The 19,347-nt window shown below is 39.3% G+C and overlaps 1 protein-coding gene across 2 annotated transcripts in view; it reads left to right on the top strand.

Moving 5' to 3' along the window:
- Positions 1-356: 356 nt before the first annotated feature.
- The window catches only part of MOB2 (MOB kinase activator 2), an 86,213-nt gene continuing 67,222 nt past the window's right edge, over positions 357-19,347 (top strand). Inside the window, exon 1 of one of the 2 annotated variants that reach the window (XM_053720481.1) lies at positions 357-502. In XM_053720481.1, coding sequence (XP_053576456.1) covers positions 486-502 — 17 coding nt within the window. In that variant the 5' untranslated portion in view covers positions 357-485. Of the gene's footprint in view, positions 503-18,935; positions 19,149-19,347 lie in introns of those variants that run through there. The other variant, XM_053720480.1, reaches the window with a different exon arrangement.

Raw genomic sequence — 19,347 nt, 5'->3', positions numbered from 1 at the left:
CAATCAGGGAGACTCCCTGAACTTCAGGGAGAGTTTGGATGTCTGCTCTGCATGTCAGACACTTCTAGAGATGCAGTGCCATGTAAGACTCTTCTGGGTAAATTGTACAAAATTCACAAGACTCTTCTGGGTGCCATGCCATGTTAAACTCTTCAAGGTGCCATGTCATGTGAGACTCTTCTAGGTCTGTGACACTTTGACAATTCACTGGGAATATCTGAGTTACACACAATGCTAAAACCACTTCTAGCCAAACTCAAAGAATATACATAACACTTTACTCTACTTTTAGAGACTACAATTCCCAGACACCCCTGGGGCGCGAACAATCTGACAGCTGAACTCCCATGATGCATCGCGCAATGACGTTGGACACGGAAGTGTGCGTGCTGCGGGCGGTGCTGTGTTTACTTCCGCCGGAGCAAGAGCCGGAGCCGGGGAGCGGGAGAGACCGAGGATGAGCTGAGCAAGAGTAGGCCGCAGACATGGAGTGGTTTATGGGGTAAGTGCAGAGGAAAGAGCTGGTGGCCATGCGCTTGCAGGTAGAAGTGGGGGGTAACATGAAGGGCAAGGGGAGGGGCAGGGGTAACATGAGGAGGGACAGGTGTCTGTCAGACAAGGTGATGAGATAGTGGGGCAGCAGCTTGGCAATGGGGAGTACAGGAGTGCAAGGCTACGTCATACTGAGGGAACAGGCACAGGGGCACTTGGGGCAGATGTCAACTATTGTCTAGTATGGTTAAAGGCTAGGAGGCGGGGGTAGAATACTGATAGGGAGTAAAGGGTATGTACAGGGGTAACTCACGTGAGTGGCTGTGTATGTGACCTGGGGTTAAAGGAAGCATTATACTCAGAGAGAGTAAAGGGACACTCATAAAGAAGAGCATCTATAGGGGTAATTTATGTAAGAGGCATGTGTGTGTGACAGGGGATTAGAGGAAGCATTATACTCCTAGTGAGTAAAGGGACACTCATAAAGAAGAGCATCTATAGGGGTAATTTATGTAAGAGGCATGTGTGTGTGACAGGGGATTAGAGGAAGCATTATACTCCTAGTGAGTAAAGGGACACTCATAAAGAAGAGCATCTATAGGGGTAATTTATGTAAGAGGCGTGTGTGTGTGACAGGGGATTAGAGGAAGCATTATACTCAGAGTGAGTAAAGGGACACTCATAAAGAAGAGCATCTATAAGGGTAATTTATGTAAGAGGCCTGTGTGTGTGACACAGGGGATTAGAGGAAGCATTATACTCCTAGTGAGTAAAGGGACACTCATAAAGAAGAGCATCTATAAGGGTAATTTATGTAAGAGGCATGTGTGTGTGACAGGGGATTAGAGGAAGCATTATACTCCTAGTGAGTAAAGGGACACTCATAAAGAAGAGCATCTATAGGGGTAATTTATGTAAGAGGCGTGTGTGTGTGACAGGGGATTAGAGGAAGCATTATACTCCTAGAGAGTAAAGGGACACTCATAAAGAAGAGCATCTATAGGGTTAATTTATGTAAGAGGCATGTGTGTGTGACAGGGGATTAGAGGAAGCATTATACTCCTAGTGAGTAAAGGGACACTCCTAAAGAAGAGCATCTATAGGGGTAATTTATGTAAGAGGCATGTGTGTGTGACAGGGGATTAGAGGAAGCATTATACTCCTAGAGAGTAAAGGGACACTCATAAAGAAGAGCATCTATAGGGGTAATTTATGTAAGAGGCATGTGTGTGTGACAGGGGATTAGAGGAAGCATTATACTCCTAGAGAGTAAAGGGACACTCATAAAGAAGAGCATCTATAGGGTAATTTATGTAAGAGGCATGTGTGTGTGACAGGGGATTAGAGGAAGCATTATACTCCTAGTGAGTAAAGGGACACTCATAAAGAAGGGCATCTATAGGGGTAATTTATGTAAGAGGCATGTGTGTGTGACAGGGGATTAAAGGAAGCATTATACTCCTAGAGAGTAAAGGGACACTCATAAAGAAGAGCATCTATATGGGTAATGTATGTAAGAGGCATGTGTGTGTGACAGGGGATTAGAGGAAGCATTATACTCCTAGAGAGTAAAGGGACACTCATAAAGAAGGGCATCTATAGGGTAATGTATGTAAGAGGCATGTGTGTGTGACAGGGGATTAGAGGAAGCATTATACTCCTAGAGAGTAAAGGGACACTCCTAAAGAAGGGCATCTATAGGGTAATTTATGTAAGAGGCATGTGTGTGTGACAGGGGATTAGAGGAAGCATTATACTCAGAGTGAGTAAAGGGACACTCATAAAGAAGGGCATCTATAGGGTAATTTATGTAAGAGGCGTGTGTGTGTGACAGGGGATTAGAGGAAGCATTATACTCAGAGTGAGTAAAGGGACACTCATAAAGAAGGGCATCTATAGGGTAATTTATGTAAGAGGCGTGTGTGTGTGACAGGGGATTACAGGAAGCATTATACTCCTAGAGAGTAAAGGGACACTCATAAAGAAGAGCATCTATATGGGTAATGTATGTAAGAGGCCTGTGTGTGTGACAGGGGATTAGAGGAAGCATTATACTCCTAGAGAGTAAAGGGACACTCATAAAGAAGGGCATCTATAGGGTAATTTATGTAAGAGGCCTGTGTGTGTGACAGGGGATTAGAGGAAGCATTATACTCCTAGTGAGTAAAGGGACACTCATAAAGAAGAGCATCTATAGGGTAATTTATGTAAGAGGCATGTGTGTGTGACAGGGGATTAGAGGAAGCATTATACTCCTAGTGAGTAAAGGGACACTCATAAAGAAGGGCATCTATAGGGGTAATTTATGTAAGAGGCATGTGTGTGTGACAGGGGATTAAAGGAAGCATTATACTCCTAGAGAGTAAAGGGACACTCATAAAGAAGAGCATCTATATGGGTAATGTATGTAAGAGGCATGTGTGTGTGACAGGGGATTAGAGGAAGCATTATACTCCTAGAGAGTAAAGGGACACTCATAAAGAAGGGCATCTATAGGGTAATTTATGTAAGAGGCATGTGTGTGTGACAGGGGATTAGAGGAAGCATTATACTCAGAGTGAGTAAAGGGACACTCATAAAGAAGGGCATCTATAGGGTAATTTATGTAAGAGGCGTGTGTGTGTGACAGGGGATTACAGGAAGCATTATACTCCTAGAGAGTAAAGGGACACTCATAAAGAAGAGCATCTATATGGGTAATGTATGTAAGAGGCCTGTGTGTGTGACAGGGGATTAGAGGAAGCATTATACTCCTAGAGAGTAAAGGGACACTCATAAAGAAGGGCATCTATAGGGTAATTTATGTAAGAGGCCTGTGTGTGTGACAGGGGATTAGAGGAAGCATTATACTCAGAGAGAGTAAAGGGACACTCATAAAGAAGAGCATCTATATGGGTAATTTATGTAAGAGGCGTGTGTGTGTGACAGGGGATTAAAGGAAGCATTATACTCCTAGAGAGTAAAGGGACACTCATAAAGAAGAGCATCTATAGGGGTAATTTATGTAAGAGGCATGTGTGTGTGACAGGGGATTAAAGGAAGCATTATACTCCTAGTGAGTAAAGGGACACTCATAAAGAAGAGCATCTATAGGGTAATTTATGTAAGAGGCATGTGTGTGTGACAGGGGATTAGAGGAAGCATTATACTCCTAGTGAGTAAAGGGACACTCATAAAGAAGGGCATCTATAGGGGTAATTTATGTAAGAGGCATGTGTGTGTGACAGGGGATTAAAGGAAGCATTATACTCCTAGAGAGTAAAGGGACACTCATAAAGAAGAGCATCTATATGGGTAATGTATGTAAGAGGCATGTGTGTGTGACAGGGGATTAGAGGAAGCATTATACTCCTAGAGAGTAAAGGGACACTCATAAAGAAGAGCATCTATATGGGTAATGTATGTAAGAGGCATGTGTGTGTGACAGGGGATTAGAGGAAGCATTATACTCAGAGTGAGTAAAGGGACACTCATAAAGACGAGCATCTATAGGGGTAATTTATGTAAGAGGCGTGTGTGTGTGACAGGGGATTAGAGGAAGCATTATACTCAGAGTGAGTAAAGGGACACTCATAAAGAAGAGCATCTATAGGGGTAATTTATGTAAGAGGCGTGTGTGTGTGTGACAGGGGATTAGAGGAAGCATTATACTCCTAGAGAGTAAAGGGACACTCATAAAGAAGGGCATCTATAGGGTAATTTATGTAAGAGGCGTGTGTGTGTGACAGGGGATTAGAGGAAGCATTATACTCCTAGAGAGTAAAGGGACACTCATAAAGAAGGGCATCTATAGGGTAATTTATGTAAGAGGCATGTGTGTGTGACAGGGGATTAGAGGAAGCATTATACTCCTAGTGAGTAAAGGGACACTCATAAAGAAGAGCATCTATAGGGGTAATTTATGTAAGAGGTCTGTGTGTGTGACAGGGGATTAGAGGAAGCATTATACTCCTAGAGAGTAAAGGGACACTCATAAAGAAGAGCATCTATATGGGTAATTTATGTAAGAGGCATGTGTGTGTGACAGGGGATTAGAGGAAGCATTATACTCCTAGAGAGTAAAGGGACACTCATAAAGAAGGGCATCTATAGGGTAATTTATGTAAGAGGCGTGTGTGTGTGACAGGGGATTAGAGGAAGCATTATACTCAGAGTGAGTAAAGGGACACTCATAAAGAAGGGCATCTATAGGGTAATTTATGTAAGAGGCGTGTGTGTGTGACAGGGGATTAGAGGAAGCATTATACTCAGAGTGAGTAAAGGGACACTCATAAAGAAGAGCATCTATAGGGGTAATTTATGTAAGAGGCGTGTGTGTGTGACAGGGGATTAGAGGAAGCATTATACTCCTAGAGAGTAAAGGGACACTCATAAAGAAGGGCATCTATAGGGTAATTTATGTAAGAGGCGTGTGTGTGTGACAGGGGATTAGAGGAAGCATTATACTCAGAGTGAGTAAAGGGACACTCATAAAGAAGGGCATGTTCAGGAAGGTCAGCTGGTGGGGTAGCTCCTGTAAGGAAGGGGTGCATGAGGCCATTTGATGGGGGGTACAAACTAGTGCAGAGTCTTGGAATGAGTCATGTCAAGTGATGGGAGAGGTAACATAAATTAGACAGGAAGAAGGACGTATTTGTGAGTTGTGTAAAATGATGACTGACAAGGACATTTAGGGAAGGTACAAATTATGAAGCTAACACAGGGAAGAAGTGTAGGTATCAAGTAGTCAATGCAAGCTGTGCACAGGGAGAGGTTTAATTACACTTGTTAAAAGAAGATTAAAGCTTAAACAGTGATGGCTAAATTCTAAAAACATTGTGAAACGAGAATCTGTGACGTTTCATTCACTAGCTACATCTGAGTGACAGATTTCCCCTGTTTTTTTCTATGCACTTCCTACAAGCCAGGGGATGGTATAGGTAGCTCAGTATGAAAGTGTCACTGTAAGCAAGGTGTCTGTTACTGCAAGACAGGGTTAAAGCATATTGCTGTGTCGTGTTAATCTCGGGGCTAACAGAGGACTGGATTTCTTATCTGCCAGTTTGGTATCTAATAGCCGGCTATACAGTATATGCAAATCTGGGATCCATTCATTTGGCAGCTTTGGATATTGTCACTTTTTTGATGAACTATGTTTATATCTTGGAAATTCAAAGTGATGTAAAATGTTGCTCTGTATCCCACATTTGGGAGTATTGCTCCTATTTGTTAACAGTGAGGAGAGCTAATTTGCCCTCAACAAATTCCCTGCTTTATTTCACCTACAAGCAGATGCAGCAATGCTCTTACTTGGCATCATTTATTGGAATTGCAGTAAAGTAAAAGTGCTGAGCACTGTGCATATTCAGGCTTTATTCCTGAAAACCAGTCATCAGTTGAATTTGTCTGAGGATCTCTTTAATGAGCATGCAGTTTTAACAACTTTCCAAGTTGCATCTATTCTCTAATTTGCTTTGTTGAAAATAATTCCTAGGTAGGTTCAGTACCTGCCGACTGGTGGCTGCACATATATACCTCTTGTCACTGGCTCGGCTAGTTCCCATTAGGTCATTGCTTCTGCTTCTTCAACAAAGGACACCAAGAGAATATTTAAAACAGTATGTTCTGTCTGAATCATGAAATAAACATTTTGGATTTCATGTCCCTTTATGCACCAAGTACAAAAAAGGAACAGAAACCTCAGATTTGACATCAGCCATATTGCGTTTCATATTTTTGCTGTATACTTTCACTTAATAAATGCTAGTTCCTATTCTAAGCTATCACTGTTCTGATTACTTGTTAGGTGTGTGCAACCTGCTGCATATTTTGTATTACGCTGATTTCATGTGTATGCTTTATGCTATGTGTTCTAGTGACATCACAAGTGGCATTAGGTGACTGCTGTATTCATCACTAATGAAATGATAACTTATAAATCATTTTATTTCTTTTTATTTCTTTTTTTTTTTCTTGAAATGAACATAGATTTAAAAAAATGTCTGCAAAATCGTAATGCTCTGCAGTATATTTTAGATTTAGCCACCAATCAGCAAGCGCTACCCAGGTGCTGAACCAAAAATGGGCAGACTCCTATGCTTATATTTTTGCTTTTTCAAATAAAGATAACAATTGCATGCTCTGTCTGAATCATAAAAGAAAACATTTGGGTTTCATATCCCTTTAACCCTTTCATGTCAAGGCTAAAGTGCCTACATCGGAACAATTGTTCCGATGTAGACAAATTGAAACCACGCGATCGTGCACACGATCGCGAGATTTCAATTATTGGATCGCGTCTGGGGGGCGTCCCTACAACCCTAGGAACGCCCTCCAGACCACGATCAAATCCTGAAAGCACAGAAGGCTTCAGGACAGCCGTTGGCTATGACGTTCTATTCAGTCATAACAGCTTTAAAGCCCAGTGTAATTATGACGGAATAGAACAGCATAACGGCTTTAAAAGGTTAAGCACATTAACATGGGGGGATTTGAATAGGATGGTGCTAACTGGTTTATTATTCTGATACAGTTTGTGATTTGCTGCCCCAGCTTGAGATGGTTATAAACCATGATAAAAAATAGTTATTAAAATACATGTATTGCTAAATATACACTGAGCTGTATCTCCTAAAGAGGAATAATGTCTGACTCCTAATGCCCAGCGTTAATAGCAGGATCTAATTATATGTCCCTGCAATATTAGCTGAATCATCGCTGTGGTCTGCTGTATCAAGGTGTTAGCATTACACTACCTGGCCACCGGGTGGCACTGTCTGCTATCACTAACCTAATATTAAAGGAATATAGTAATGTAGGCATTCTAAGTTAAATCTATAATGTTTTTTTAGAACTATAAACCCCAAAATACATTTTCTTTCCCCTACAGATATTTAGGAGCCAACAACACATGCTTTTAGGAAGTAAAACAGGATTTGTATATAGATATATGTACATTAATTAAAAAGGTTATGCGTCTGAAAATATAGCTAATGTGCAATGGGTGCTATTATTTGTCAGGCCCTGCCTTACTTTGTTCTATAGCTGCTGAGTGTGTCGGTGTGTGTAGCGTTGGCAGAAGGCGAAGCACATGCACAGTACTAATGACACTAGACTTAAGGGTGTTTCACAGCAATTTGCCTACATTAGAGGTACAATTGTATAACCATATGTGTCTTTTAGTTTTTACAGAATGATGGATTGATCTGGCCTATAATTCAGTGTCTCAATAAAAAGGGACATGAAAATAATTTTTATTTAAGCATAGTGAGTGTGTGTTTATATGTATGTGTATGTGTGTGTGTGTGTATATATATATATATATATATATATATATATATATATATATATATATATATATATATATATATACATACACACACACACAAATAAACAATATATGTAAAAAATCATTTTAATAATGTGTAAAACTCTGAAAAGCCAGAGTTTGTTTTATTTTCCTTTTATTGTGGCCAATTAGGGCTAAACATGTTTGTAAACATGTTTGCGCACTGCTCTAAACAAACACTGTGTAGTATGCAGTCCAGTCAGACATTTTGGAGCATACTTGAGTTACAGAATTTGACTTACAGCATTTTTAGGGAGTGTGTGAAAAGCAGAAGCAAGCTATATGAATGAGTGTATATTACATTATAGTTACATTAAAGGCATGTGAAACCCACTTTTTTTTTTCTTAAATGATTCAGATAGAGCATGCAATTGTAAACAGTTTTCCAATTTATTTATATTATTAAAAATTATGTTGTTCTCATGGTATCCTTTGTTGAATAGCAGGCAGCTAGGTAGATCTGGAGCACTATACGGCAGCAGTTTTTAAAGAATACCTTTTTAAAGGGACAGGAAACACAACATTTTCTTTCATGATTTGGATAGAACATACAATTTTAAACAACTTTCCAATTTACTTAATTATCAAATTTGCTTCATTATCCTGTTATCCTTTGCTGAAGAAACAATATTGAACTACTGGCAGCTAGCTGAACTCATCTAGTTAGCCCATCACAAGAGACACGTGTGTGTGCAGGCACCAATCAGCAGCTAGCTCCCACTAGTGTAGGATATGTGCATATTCTTTTTCAATAATGGATACCAAGAGAACAAAGCACATCTGAAAATAGAAGCAAATATAAAAGTGTCTTAAAATGACCTGCTCTGTGTGAATCATGCAAGTTTACGTTTGACTTTCCTATCTCTTTAACAATGTTAACATTTGCAGGAGCAATAGATATAGTGTTGCCATATTGCCGCTTAAAAGGAGGACACATTAAAGGATTACAAAGTTTTACCGTTTTTTTGTTTGATTAAAACAAAAAATTAAATTAAATTACATTTATGAAATCAAAATTACCAACCTCAAACTCTTTCAAAACGAAGCCTCATTAACTTGTAAATCCGTTTTGAATTTTTCGTCTATAAAGTCATCTAATCCAGCCCACTATTTTAGCCCCTACGTGTATAAAACAATCAACCAATCGTTTTCGCATGTTATTATAATACTAATTTGTACACAATCGCATGCGCACAAAAACGGGCCAAATAGCGCTTGCGCATTGTGTCTTAATGAACCGCAATTTCCAGCACATCTTAGGGAATAACGCTCTGTGTCGAAGCAGGTCTGGAAGGGAGTGACGTTGTGGATGACGTTGCGCAATCTCCGCATATGAGCTATTCGAAATTCGGCAGCCATCTTCAAACTGCAGTTTGCACACCGGATTGGCTAGGACCGTCAGCTACCCACGGAGTGGATTCGGAAACATTAATTTTTTTAGAAATAGGATTGCAGCGATCCGGTAGGAAATTCATAAAGACATCCTATGACAAATATGTTTATAAAGGTTTAAAAAAAAAAAAAAGATGCAATATATTGAACTTATAGTGGTCCTTTAAAAATTCATGTCAGGGTTCTTAAAATGTAACATTATTAAAACATTTCTTTAAACATATGTATTTTTCATCTGTTCTCCCTTAAAGCAACAATATAGCAACCTTAACTAGATAGAAGCAGTGTTTGCTGCTATATAGTGTATGAGACATGTAAGCTCTTTAACAAAGAATAACATGAGAACGATACAAATTTTATGATAGAAGTACATTTTAAACATTTTTAAAATAGTATTTTCTGCTTAAATCTCTATTTAGAGACTAGCATGTGACAGTATAAGGCAGATAGCCACAGCCTTTTTATATTGCGAATGTCCTTCTAGGACAATCTCCTTAACGACCAGCACTGTACCCTGTACAACGCTGGTCGTTTTGCCCTTAAGGACCAGCGACGTACCGTGTATGTCGATGTAGTCCTAGGCTTCTCTCTGCCGCTATCTCGCTCAAAATAGCGAGATTGTGCTATTTCTGCATGCCTTCATGAGTGGAGCACTGCAGAAATAGATTTGCAGAGAGGGCCTCTCTGCATCGGACAGAGGTGGTGCCGATTGTTAGTAGGTGGGAGGTTAAGGAGGGAGGTGGGCTGGTGGCCCATCGCTGGAGAAGGTGGGAGTGGGAGGGACCACTCGACCACGCTCCAGGGAGTAAAAAAATAAATAAATAATGTCTGCGTCTTTGAGGAGGAGGGTCAATGAGGGGGATCCGTTAAAGGGACAGTCAACACCAAAATTTTTGTTGTTTTAAAAGATAGATAATCCCTTAATTACCAATTCCCCAGTTTTGCATAACGAATACAGTTATAATTATACACGTTTTACCTCTGTAATTACCTTGTAATTTGCCCCCTTGCCCCCTTATTTCAGTTCTTTTGACAGACTTGCATTTTAGCCATTTAGAGCTGTCTCCACAGTAAATTCACGTGCATGAGCTCAATGTTATCTATATGAGCTAATGCCCTCTAGTGGTGAAAAACTATCAAAATGCATTTAGATTAGAGGCGGCCTTCAAGGTCTAAGAAATTAGCATATGAACCTCCTAGGTTTAGCTTTCAACTACGATTACCAAGAGAACAAAGCAAATTTGTTGCTAAAAGTAAATTGGAAAGTTGTTTAAAATGACGTGCCCTATTTGAAACATGAAAGGTTTTTTGGATTTGACTGTCCCTTTATTGGAAAGAGATATGGGGGGAGCAGCTACACTACAGAAAAATGGGTCTTATTTTTTTTTTTAATTAGCCAAATTTTCAGCAAACTGGGTACTGGCAGACACATGCTGCAGGGTGTGCAGGGAGGAACATGTATTGTGCTGTTCATGAGCACTATTCATGTGATGTCCAGAGGCTCAGTACATATTCCTCCCTGCTTATCCTGCAGCATGTGTAACTCATAAGTGTCCAGAAAAACATGGCCGAGGTGGCAACCCTAGTTAGGGGGGAACCTACATTGCAGCAAATATATTTTAAAAAAATAAAAAGCTTTTATTTTCATACTGGCAGACTTTCTGCCAGTACTTAAGATGGCGGTGACATTTGTGAGGTGGGAGGGAAGAGAACTTTTTGAGGGGGTGGGATATGTCAAGTGGGAGGCTGATCTCTACACTAAAGCTAAAATTAACCCTACAAGCTACCAAATTAACCCCTTCACTGCTGGGCATAATTAGGGTGACCATATTGCCGCTTTAAAAGGGGACACATATGAAAAATGCATATTTCAAGGTTCTCATACAAAACGTTTCTTTAAACAGCCCTGGCATATGTATTTTTCACATTTGCCCCTTTTTAAAACGTGCAATATGGTCACCCTAGGCATAATACAAGTGTGGTGCGCAGCGGCATTTAGCGGCCTTCTAATTACCAAAAAGCAATGCAAAAGCTATTTCTGAAGAAAGGGGATCCCAGAGAAGCATTTACAACCATTTATGTCATAATTGCACAAGCTGTTTGTAAATAATTTCAGTGAGAAACCTAAAAGTGAAAAAGTTTTTTTTTTTTTTCATTATTTGATCGAATTTGGTGGTGAAATGTTGGCATGAAATATACCAAAATGGGCCTAGATCAATACTTTTGGTTGTCTACTTCTAAAAAAATATATATAGTTTTGATAGGTAAATATAAAAATGCTCTATTTCTGTTTAAATGTAGTGATGGTAAAAATGCTCTGGTCTTTTGGGGAAGTTTTGTCTGAAATGCCCAATCCTTAAGGGGTTAAAGGGACACTGAACCCAATTTTTTTTCTTTCATGATTCAGATAGAGCAGTAATTTTAAGCAACTTTCTAATTTACTCCTATTATCAATTTATCTTTGTTCTCTTGGTATCTTTATTTGAGTAAGCAGGAATGTAAGCTTAGGAGCCGGCCCATCTTTGGTTCAGCACCTGGGTAGCACTTGCTGATTGGTGGCTACATTTATACACCAACCAGCAAATGCTACCCAGGTTCTGAACCAAAGATTGACCGGCTCCTAAGCTTACAATCCTGCTTATTCAAATAAAGATAACAAGAGAACAAATGATAATTGGAGTAAATTAGAAAGTTGCTTAAAATGTCTGCTCTATCTGAATCATGAAAGAAAAAATTTGGATTCAGTGTCCCTTTAAGGCTATCTGCCTTATACTGTACGATTTATACCAGTAATAGCAGAGGAATGTATTTTATAACACTAGGAAGGCAGTCACGGTTTTGTTTGTGCTGATGTTAAAGGTGACGTACACTTGTGTCTTAAAGGGACACTGTACTATTATTATTTTCCTATGACTTGTTGTACCAGCTACATAGTATGACTTGCATGGGTAATTGCTCCTGTCATTGTATTCCTCAAATTGAAATAGCTAATTTTGCTTATTGAAACCACCAACCATACTGGCCTTTATGTATAGAGTGCGAGATAAGATAAGCAGGTCTGCTTTTCCTACAGGCTCAGCCCATTTGAGTGATGAGTTCTTGAGAACAGTAAAGGTTCAAATGAGCAAAATTAGCTATTTAATATGCATGCATAAACCTAAAGGAGCAATTTCCTAAATATTTAATGCTCTGCAGCTGGTATACTAAGTCACTGGGAACACATTAAGGGTGTCCCATGATCTGTTGCCATTTGTAAAGCTGTGTGTTGTGAATAACTGATCTTGTAATCTGTAACACTTCGATAAGGAGGGTATTTCCAGTCCTCGTGTGATAAATGCACTATCCCTTTTTTATTAAAGCGGAATCTGTGGTGTTTTTAGAAATTAGGCTTAATTGTTCTATGCAACATCCCAAATTAGCCTGCAGATAATATTCCCAGAATGCTTTGCTTCTTGTCAGCATGTGTGGGTGTAACTACTGCAAGGATGGAGACAGCAGGCCTCCATACACACAGAAAAAACTTCCGGACTATGAGTTCTTGTGTCCCCCTCCCTTACCTGCCTACTACATGCAAGTATTGCTGCTTAGTTTAGCCACCCTGTGTTTCATGCTTTATATTTCCAGCAATATGAATCACTTCTGCGCTGCACAAGAGGCTGTGTGTATACCCTGTACTTTATACAAAATCTTATACTCTTATTGTGTAGTGATGCTGCTCTTTGCTGTTTCATTGCATGTGTTGTACAATGTGTTCATTTTGTAATTGGACAACCACTTTAAAACAATGCTTTGGAGGGCTTTATATAGCAAGGGGAGATTACTGGAACAAGAGGGTTTAATTCACAATGTAGAGATGTAAAAGATGAATTAAGGGTTAAAGGGACATAAAAACACATTTTTTCTTTCATGATTTAGAAAGAGAATGCAGTTTTAAACATCTTTCTAATTTACTTATATTATCTAATTTGTTTTATTCTCTTGATATTCTTTGCTGAAAAGCATATCTAGATATGTTCAGTAGCTGCTGATTGGTTGCTGCACATAGAAGCCTCGTGTGATTGGCTCACCCATGTGCATTTCTTTTTCTTCAACTAAGGATATCTAAAAAATTAAGCAAAATAAATAATAGAAGTAAATTGTAATGTTGTTTTAATTAATATTCTCTATCTGAATCATGAAAGAAAGATTTTGGGTTTAGTGGCCCTTTAAGACATCCTCTGGTTAATGAGCTGGTCTGGAACAGCTGTTTATAGTGCAAGGTATGGTGGTCAATTAATTAAGCAACAGTGCAAGCTTGTTAAGGGAGAGTACTGCACCACTAATGCAGGTGTGGAGAATTAGGGTTGACCACCTTGCAGGACCATGTTCCTGTTAGTAAATTGGGCTCTGCAGGAGAGAAGCAATCAGGGACACTCTTATATGAAAGTGTTCTTTTCTTATACATACATTTGTTACCCCTGATACAATGCTGTGCTTCACCTGGATGTGGATATCTTCAATTACACTTTTTTTTACATTTAAAAAGTTTTATACAGAAAGGTAAACAAAACCTATACCCAGATCCTTTAGATCAGCATTTTATTGTATAACTTGCATTGTTATGGGGAAGCTGATTCAGTTTATGAAGTCATCATGTAGTATAGCTGATGTAAGGGGTTAATTGTGATACTCCGGCGAGGGGTGGTTTCTTTGTGTGCAGATTTGTTTAGCAATGCAGAATAGTGAGTGTACCTGTGTGATTACTACTTGTACCATTTAGGGGCTGGGTAGGTTTCATGGTTTCTTTGAGTCTGGCTCCTGTCTCTCCTACTGCACTTCTATATTTTGCTGCACAGTATTTATAGCAGGTAGGGTGTGGCCCTCCCTGGCTGGCACTGGCTCCCCTCCCTGTCTGCTTCCTGCCTCTCCTGACTAACCCCTCCCAGCTCATCCGGTGTAACCCCTGTCATCCCAGGCAGTGGGACTTTTGTCACACAGCTATTTCATTATAGTTGGCAGCTGAACTCGCCCTTTACTGTGTGTTGCCTGCAATAGGTAGCTGCTAATTAGTTTGCTGAGAGTTCTACTGTATTAATGGCAAGAGCATATGCTGGAGCTTTTCTGTAACGTATTAATAACAAGCACCAGGGATCTTACAGTGTCTACTAGTAAGCGTAACTCTTCATGGGCAAAACAAAACCTCACTGGATGCTAAAACACACAGAACTTGTGATTTGTCATTTTGTTACTGACAGAAAATATCACTTGAACATCTCTATGTAAAAAAAGAAAGATATTTTACCTCAAAATGTCCTAAGTATTCAAAAACATAATTGCAAAGAACTTTAAGCAGCAAATCATTATGTCTGTCCCAGGACAGGCAAAGGGAGTGAGCTTTGTGCACACTTATTCCCCTATTCAGTTTAAAGGGACACAGTAAAAGAGTTCGACTTCAGCACTGTTGCTGCTGATTGGCACAGCAGCTGAACTATAACTTTTTACACAGCACTTACTCTGGTGAGCTGAGGAAATTTGTGAGGTAAAATATCCCTTTTTTACATAGAGATGCTCAGGTGATATTTTCCTGTCAGCTACAGCTTCCAATCAGATTGCCTCAATTAGATGTTGACAGTTATATAAAATTTAGGAACCAGCTACAATGTTGAGGAACCTGACGTTTCCTGTAAACAGATATTTGTACAACTGTCAAGAATGTAGGAGCCAAAATATTTTAGAAGCATATTCCTCTGGCTCCTGGGATCCGTCAGACAGTGGCATAAATACTGATTGTGTTTTTACCAAATGCAGATACCCTAAACCTATATTGACTAATGACAAAGGGTGAAAGGTACATTAAACCAAATAAACTAAATCGCACTAAAGGGTTGATGTTTATCTTTATTTTGAAACTTACAGGAAATGCATGTTTGTGGACAACTTGACTGAGGTTAATTCACTGGCTGATCTAATTTTTCCCTTCAGTTTTGACTTGTTAGAATGGACTGTCCAGTCAAAATTGAAACTTTCATGTTTCCGATAGGACATGTAATTTTTAAACAACTTTCCAATTTGCTTTTAATGCTTTTATCAAATGTGCTTTGTTCTCTTGGTATTCTTAGTTGAAAGCTAAACCTAGGTAGGCTCATATGCTATGTTCAAAGCCCTTGAAGGCCGCATCTTATTTCAATGCATTTGACATTTTTTTGCAGCTTGACACTGCTAGTTCATGTGTGACATATAGATAACGGCCGTGGAGTTACCTAGGAGTCTGCACTGATTGGCTAAAATGCAAGTCTGTCAAAAGAACTGAGATAATGGGCAGTCTACAGAGGCTTAGATACAAGATAATCTCAGAGGTAAAAAGTGTATTAATATAACTGTGTTGATTATGCAAAACTGGGGAATGGGTAATAAAGGGATTATCTATCTTTTTAAACAATACAAATTCTGGTGTAGACTGTCCCTTTTTAAACAATTTTTCAATTTAATTCTATTACCTAATTTATTTTCTCTTAGTATCCTTTGTTGAAAGGCATAACGGCAATGCTCTGCTGATTGGTAGTTATGTACATATGCCTCTTGTCATTGCCTCACCAGATGTGTTCAGCCATTTGCAGGGTTTAAATACTTAGTTCTGTGCAAGTGATAGTACAGTTACCCTTCTAACATTAGACTATTTTTCTTTTTGCACTTATGTCCCTTTAAGAGAACTCTGCACAGAAAGTGCTTCAAGATTGCGATAGTTTATTTTTTGCAGGCGCTATTACCGTGTTTTGCATGAGAAAAAACTGCTCTGAATCGTGTGAAATATAACACAAGTATATCGAGTCAGCACCTGAACATAAAATGATCTGCTACTGCAGCACATCAGAAAACAAAAGCCAGTTGTGTTTGCCGTTGTGTGATTTGCTTTAGTGTACATGTAGCCTGCAGGCGTGTTTATTGCTCTTCTTCACTGTTTAAATTATTCAAAGCCTTTTTTTGCCAACTTGTGCGTACAGGTGACGTTGTATAATGCAGTGATGTGGTGACTTCCTAGAGCTGTCGTCATACTGGTGTTTGCTGGCGAAGCAATTCAGAAGCTTTTTATGTAATTGTATTCTTTGTAACTAGGTTTAGTGTGTGATGTTGTGACGACAAAGGGGGGAGTTCATATGAATGTGGGAAGCAAAATGTTTGTTTTTTTCCTCCAAAAGATAGGTTTTCAGCCCAAACCATGCAAGCCCCTTCCCTGAGTTGATAAAAAAAGTTTTTTTTTCACTATCGGCGTTTCAGGTATTGATGATTAAAAAAAAAAAAGTATTTACAGAGCACAAAAAATATGAATCTGTATGATTTCCAGCGTGGACCTTGTCTTTTGGAGTGAGGCTTTTACAACTTTATCCAGCAGTCACTTGTTTGGGTGATGCCACTTTAATCCTGGGGAACGTGCACTGAGCAGAGAAATAGTCTAAAGACGCAATACAGAAATCGTCTACTATAGAAATCGTCTACTGCTCCGGAAGTAGGAAAGTGATTAAATTATCAAAACATTTCTACCCTGTTCTTTTTAAAGGGACATAAAACCCATATATATTTTTTTCATGATTCGGATAGAACATAATGTCATTGTAAACAACTTTCCGATTTACTTCCATTATCAAATTTTATTTTCTTGTTATCCTTTGTTTAAAAGAGGAAGGATGTAGGCTCAGGAGTGGGCACGTGTCTGCAGCAGTTTTACAACAATGTTTTACAGTAGCAGGGCACTAGATGGCAGCACTATTTCCTGTCATGTAGTGCTGTAGACACAGTATCACTCCTGAGCTTACTTTCCTGCTTTTCGACAAAGGATAACAAGAGACCGAAGCAAGTTTGATAATTTAAGTAAATTAGAAACTTTTCTAAAATTGTATTCTCTATCTTAATGAATGCAATTTGGTTTCATGACCCTTTTAAAATATGTTTTAAATGGTATTTGCATAAAACAGTTGTTTATAGTGATTTTGAAGTTAACACATGAACCCTTAATTTATTTTTTCTAAATTCAGAATGAAAATAAGATTTCAACCAAATTTCCAATGTACGTTATTTAATTTGCTTCATTCTCTAAATACAAGAGGTATATACTGTATGTGCAGCTAGCTCCCAGTGCATTGCTGCTCCTGAGACTACCTGGGTATGTTATTTAGCAAAGGATAATAAAAGAACAAAGCTAGGTAGTCTTATGCTCTCTTTGGGTAAGCAAAAGCCCATCTATCTTATTGGTGGACAATTTCTCAGTACAGGAACATTCGTTTTGTGTTTTTTCTTTTTTTTTTTTTTAAATAAAAAAACAAAACAAGAAAACCCTGATACATTTAACAAATCCCTTGTTTAGATGATATAATAAAAATAAATACATTTGTCTCATTTTAATGGACTGCTACGTTGTAGGTTTCTGGCAGGCATGGGTTAATGAATCAATGCATCTTGTGAGTGGAGTAATAATGTTGTATTGTACGGCCTGGGTTTGCTAGTGAGGTTCTCTGGCACCTACGCACACAGGGTGTATTGAACTGCCCCAGTAAGTTTGGGGTCTTTGTGTGTTTCTGTGTATGTCCGGACTTGTTTATCTTTGTAGCTGTGAAATACCACACCTCCTCTCTTAGTGCGTGTGTCCTTGTACACCCAGCTTACCTTGCAGTGACTGATACAGAATGAGAGTAGTTTATACACTTTTTGGGGTACCAGTCATTTGCTAATGAGGAACGCACTGCAATAAGATGACCTTATTGTGCTGCATAATGTATGTGACAGCCTGTACTGGTGCTGATGTGTCCTTTGTATTCACTTTGTTTGACACACGTGATATTGTAACTGGTGCTCGATTTTGAGTAGCATCTTTACTGTGAAATCCAAAGTAGTTTGCTGAATAGTTAGGCTCCGTTTTGCTTCCTGATTGCATGGTGCTGGCACTGGTTGGGTGCTGTGCATCTTAGTTCCCATTTATATTAACACAATAGTGCAAACAATTCTGTAGTGCGTTCTAGTTAGAGACAGCCATGTCTGTTTATACCTGTAAAGGTTAAAGACTGTGTGGGAATGGCCAGTGGGCTAATCAGATGCAACATACACATGTAGCTGCCAGTCTCAAACCTTATCCTGTTCTGGACAAACCTTAGTGCAATAAAAACTCTGCTTTGTGCATTAATACAACATTAAACACTTAGACTGAAAAGCTGTAACTTTCAAATGCAGGAAATCAGACGGCTAGTTTAGACAATTAACAGCATTTGGAATAACACTGGGTAAAAGAATGTGCTTTTTAGCTTCTCTAGGGAGTGGGACAGAAGCAAGAGCTGTAAATATTAATAATGATCTATTCTGTTTAACAAATAATAAATAAATCAATCTTATTTATGTAAAATGATCATTATTTTTGTAAGGAGCATTTAATAATGTTGATTTGTCCGATTGCATATTTATTTCTATAGCACAGAGTATAATGCCAGCACAGAAGTTCAGTGACCTTTCTGAGCCTATAAGTAACAAGTATCCACCTGCCGTGCACGTAGTTGCCTTTAGTTTGCTATATAATGAGGTGCCCAGCTGGCAGCGTGCCACTGTCTAATAAGTATTACAAATCTCTTCTGTGTGCTGCTGGAGTGTTCTGTCCTATATAAAATCTCTCCTCCTATTTATGAATAGGACCTTTCAGGCAGTTTGTTTTCCTCTAACACTCCCTGCTCTCCTCCTCTCTCCGGCACTGTAGGAGGGACACAGAGTGCTCAGTTCCCTCATCTGCTTTATTTGTTGGGAAGTTTAGGAGCCTGTCCTGTCTTTGGGCTGCGCTCACAAGTCCGGAGGGGGATCCCTCTGGTCTGAGGATGCTGGGGCCCCCTGAATCCATTTCCCCTGACAGATCCCTCCTAACCAGCAGCCCTAAAACTGGCTTCAGTTGCAAGATGGTACTGCAGGCTGTGGGCAAGGTGCTAAGGTATGAGACACTGTGTTTGCTAAGCTCCCTAAACTGCTCCGTTGTCCCTTAGCATATCTGGGCAGCTATGACTTGTTACATTTGTAGCTTCAGATAACGTAGACTGTTCCCTGACCACACTGGTTTAGTCTAGTTTAATTAGTGGGCTCAGCGAGTCTATGGATTTGTTTATAAGTGTGTCTGGCTGGTGTCTGTGGAG

This window comes from Bombina bombina, chromosome 7 (assembly GCF_027579735.1).
Source record: "Bombina bombina isolate aBomBom1 chromosome 7, aBomBom1.pri, whole genome shotgun sequence".
Taxonomy (NCBI): domain Eukaryota; kingdom Metazoa; phylum Chordata; class Amphibia; order Anura; family Bombinatoridae; genus Bombina; species Bombina bombina.
Note: the sequence above shows the minus strand (reverse complement) of the source record. Positions and strands in the feature narration are given on the sequence as shown.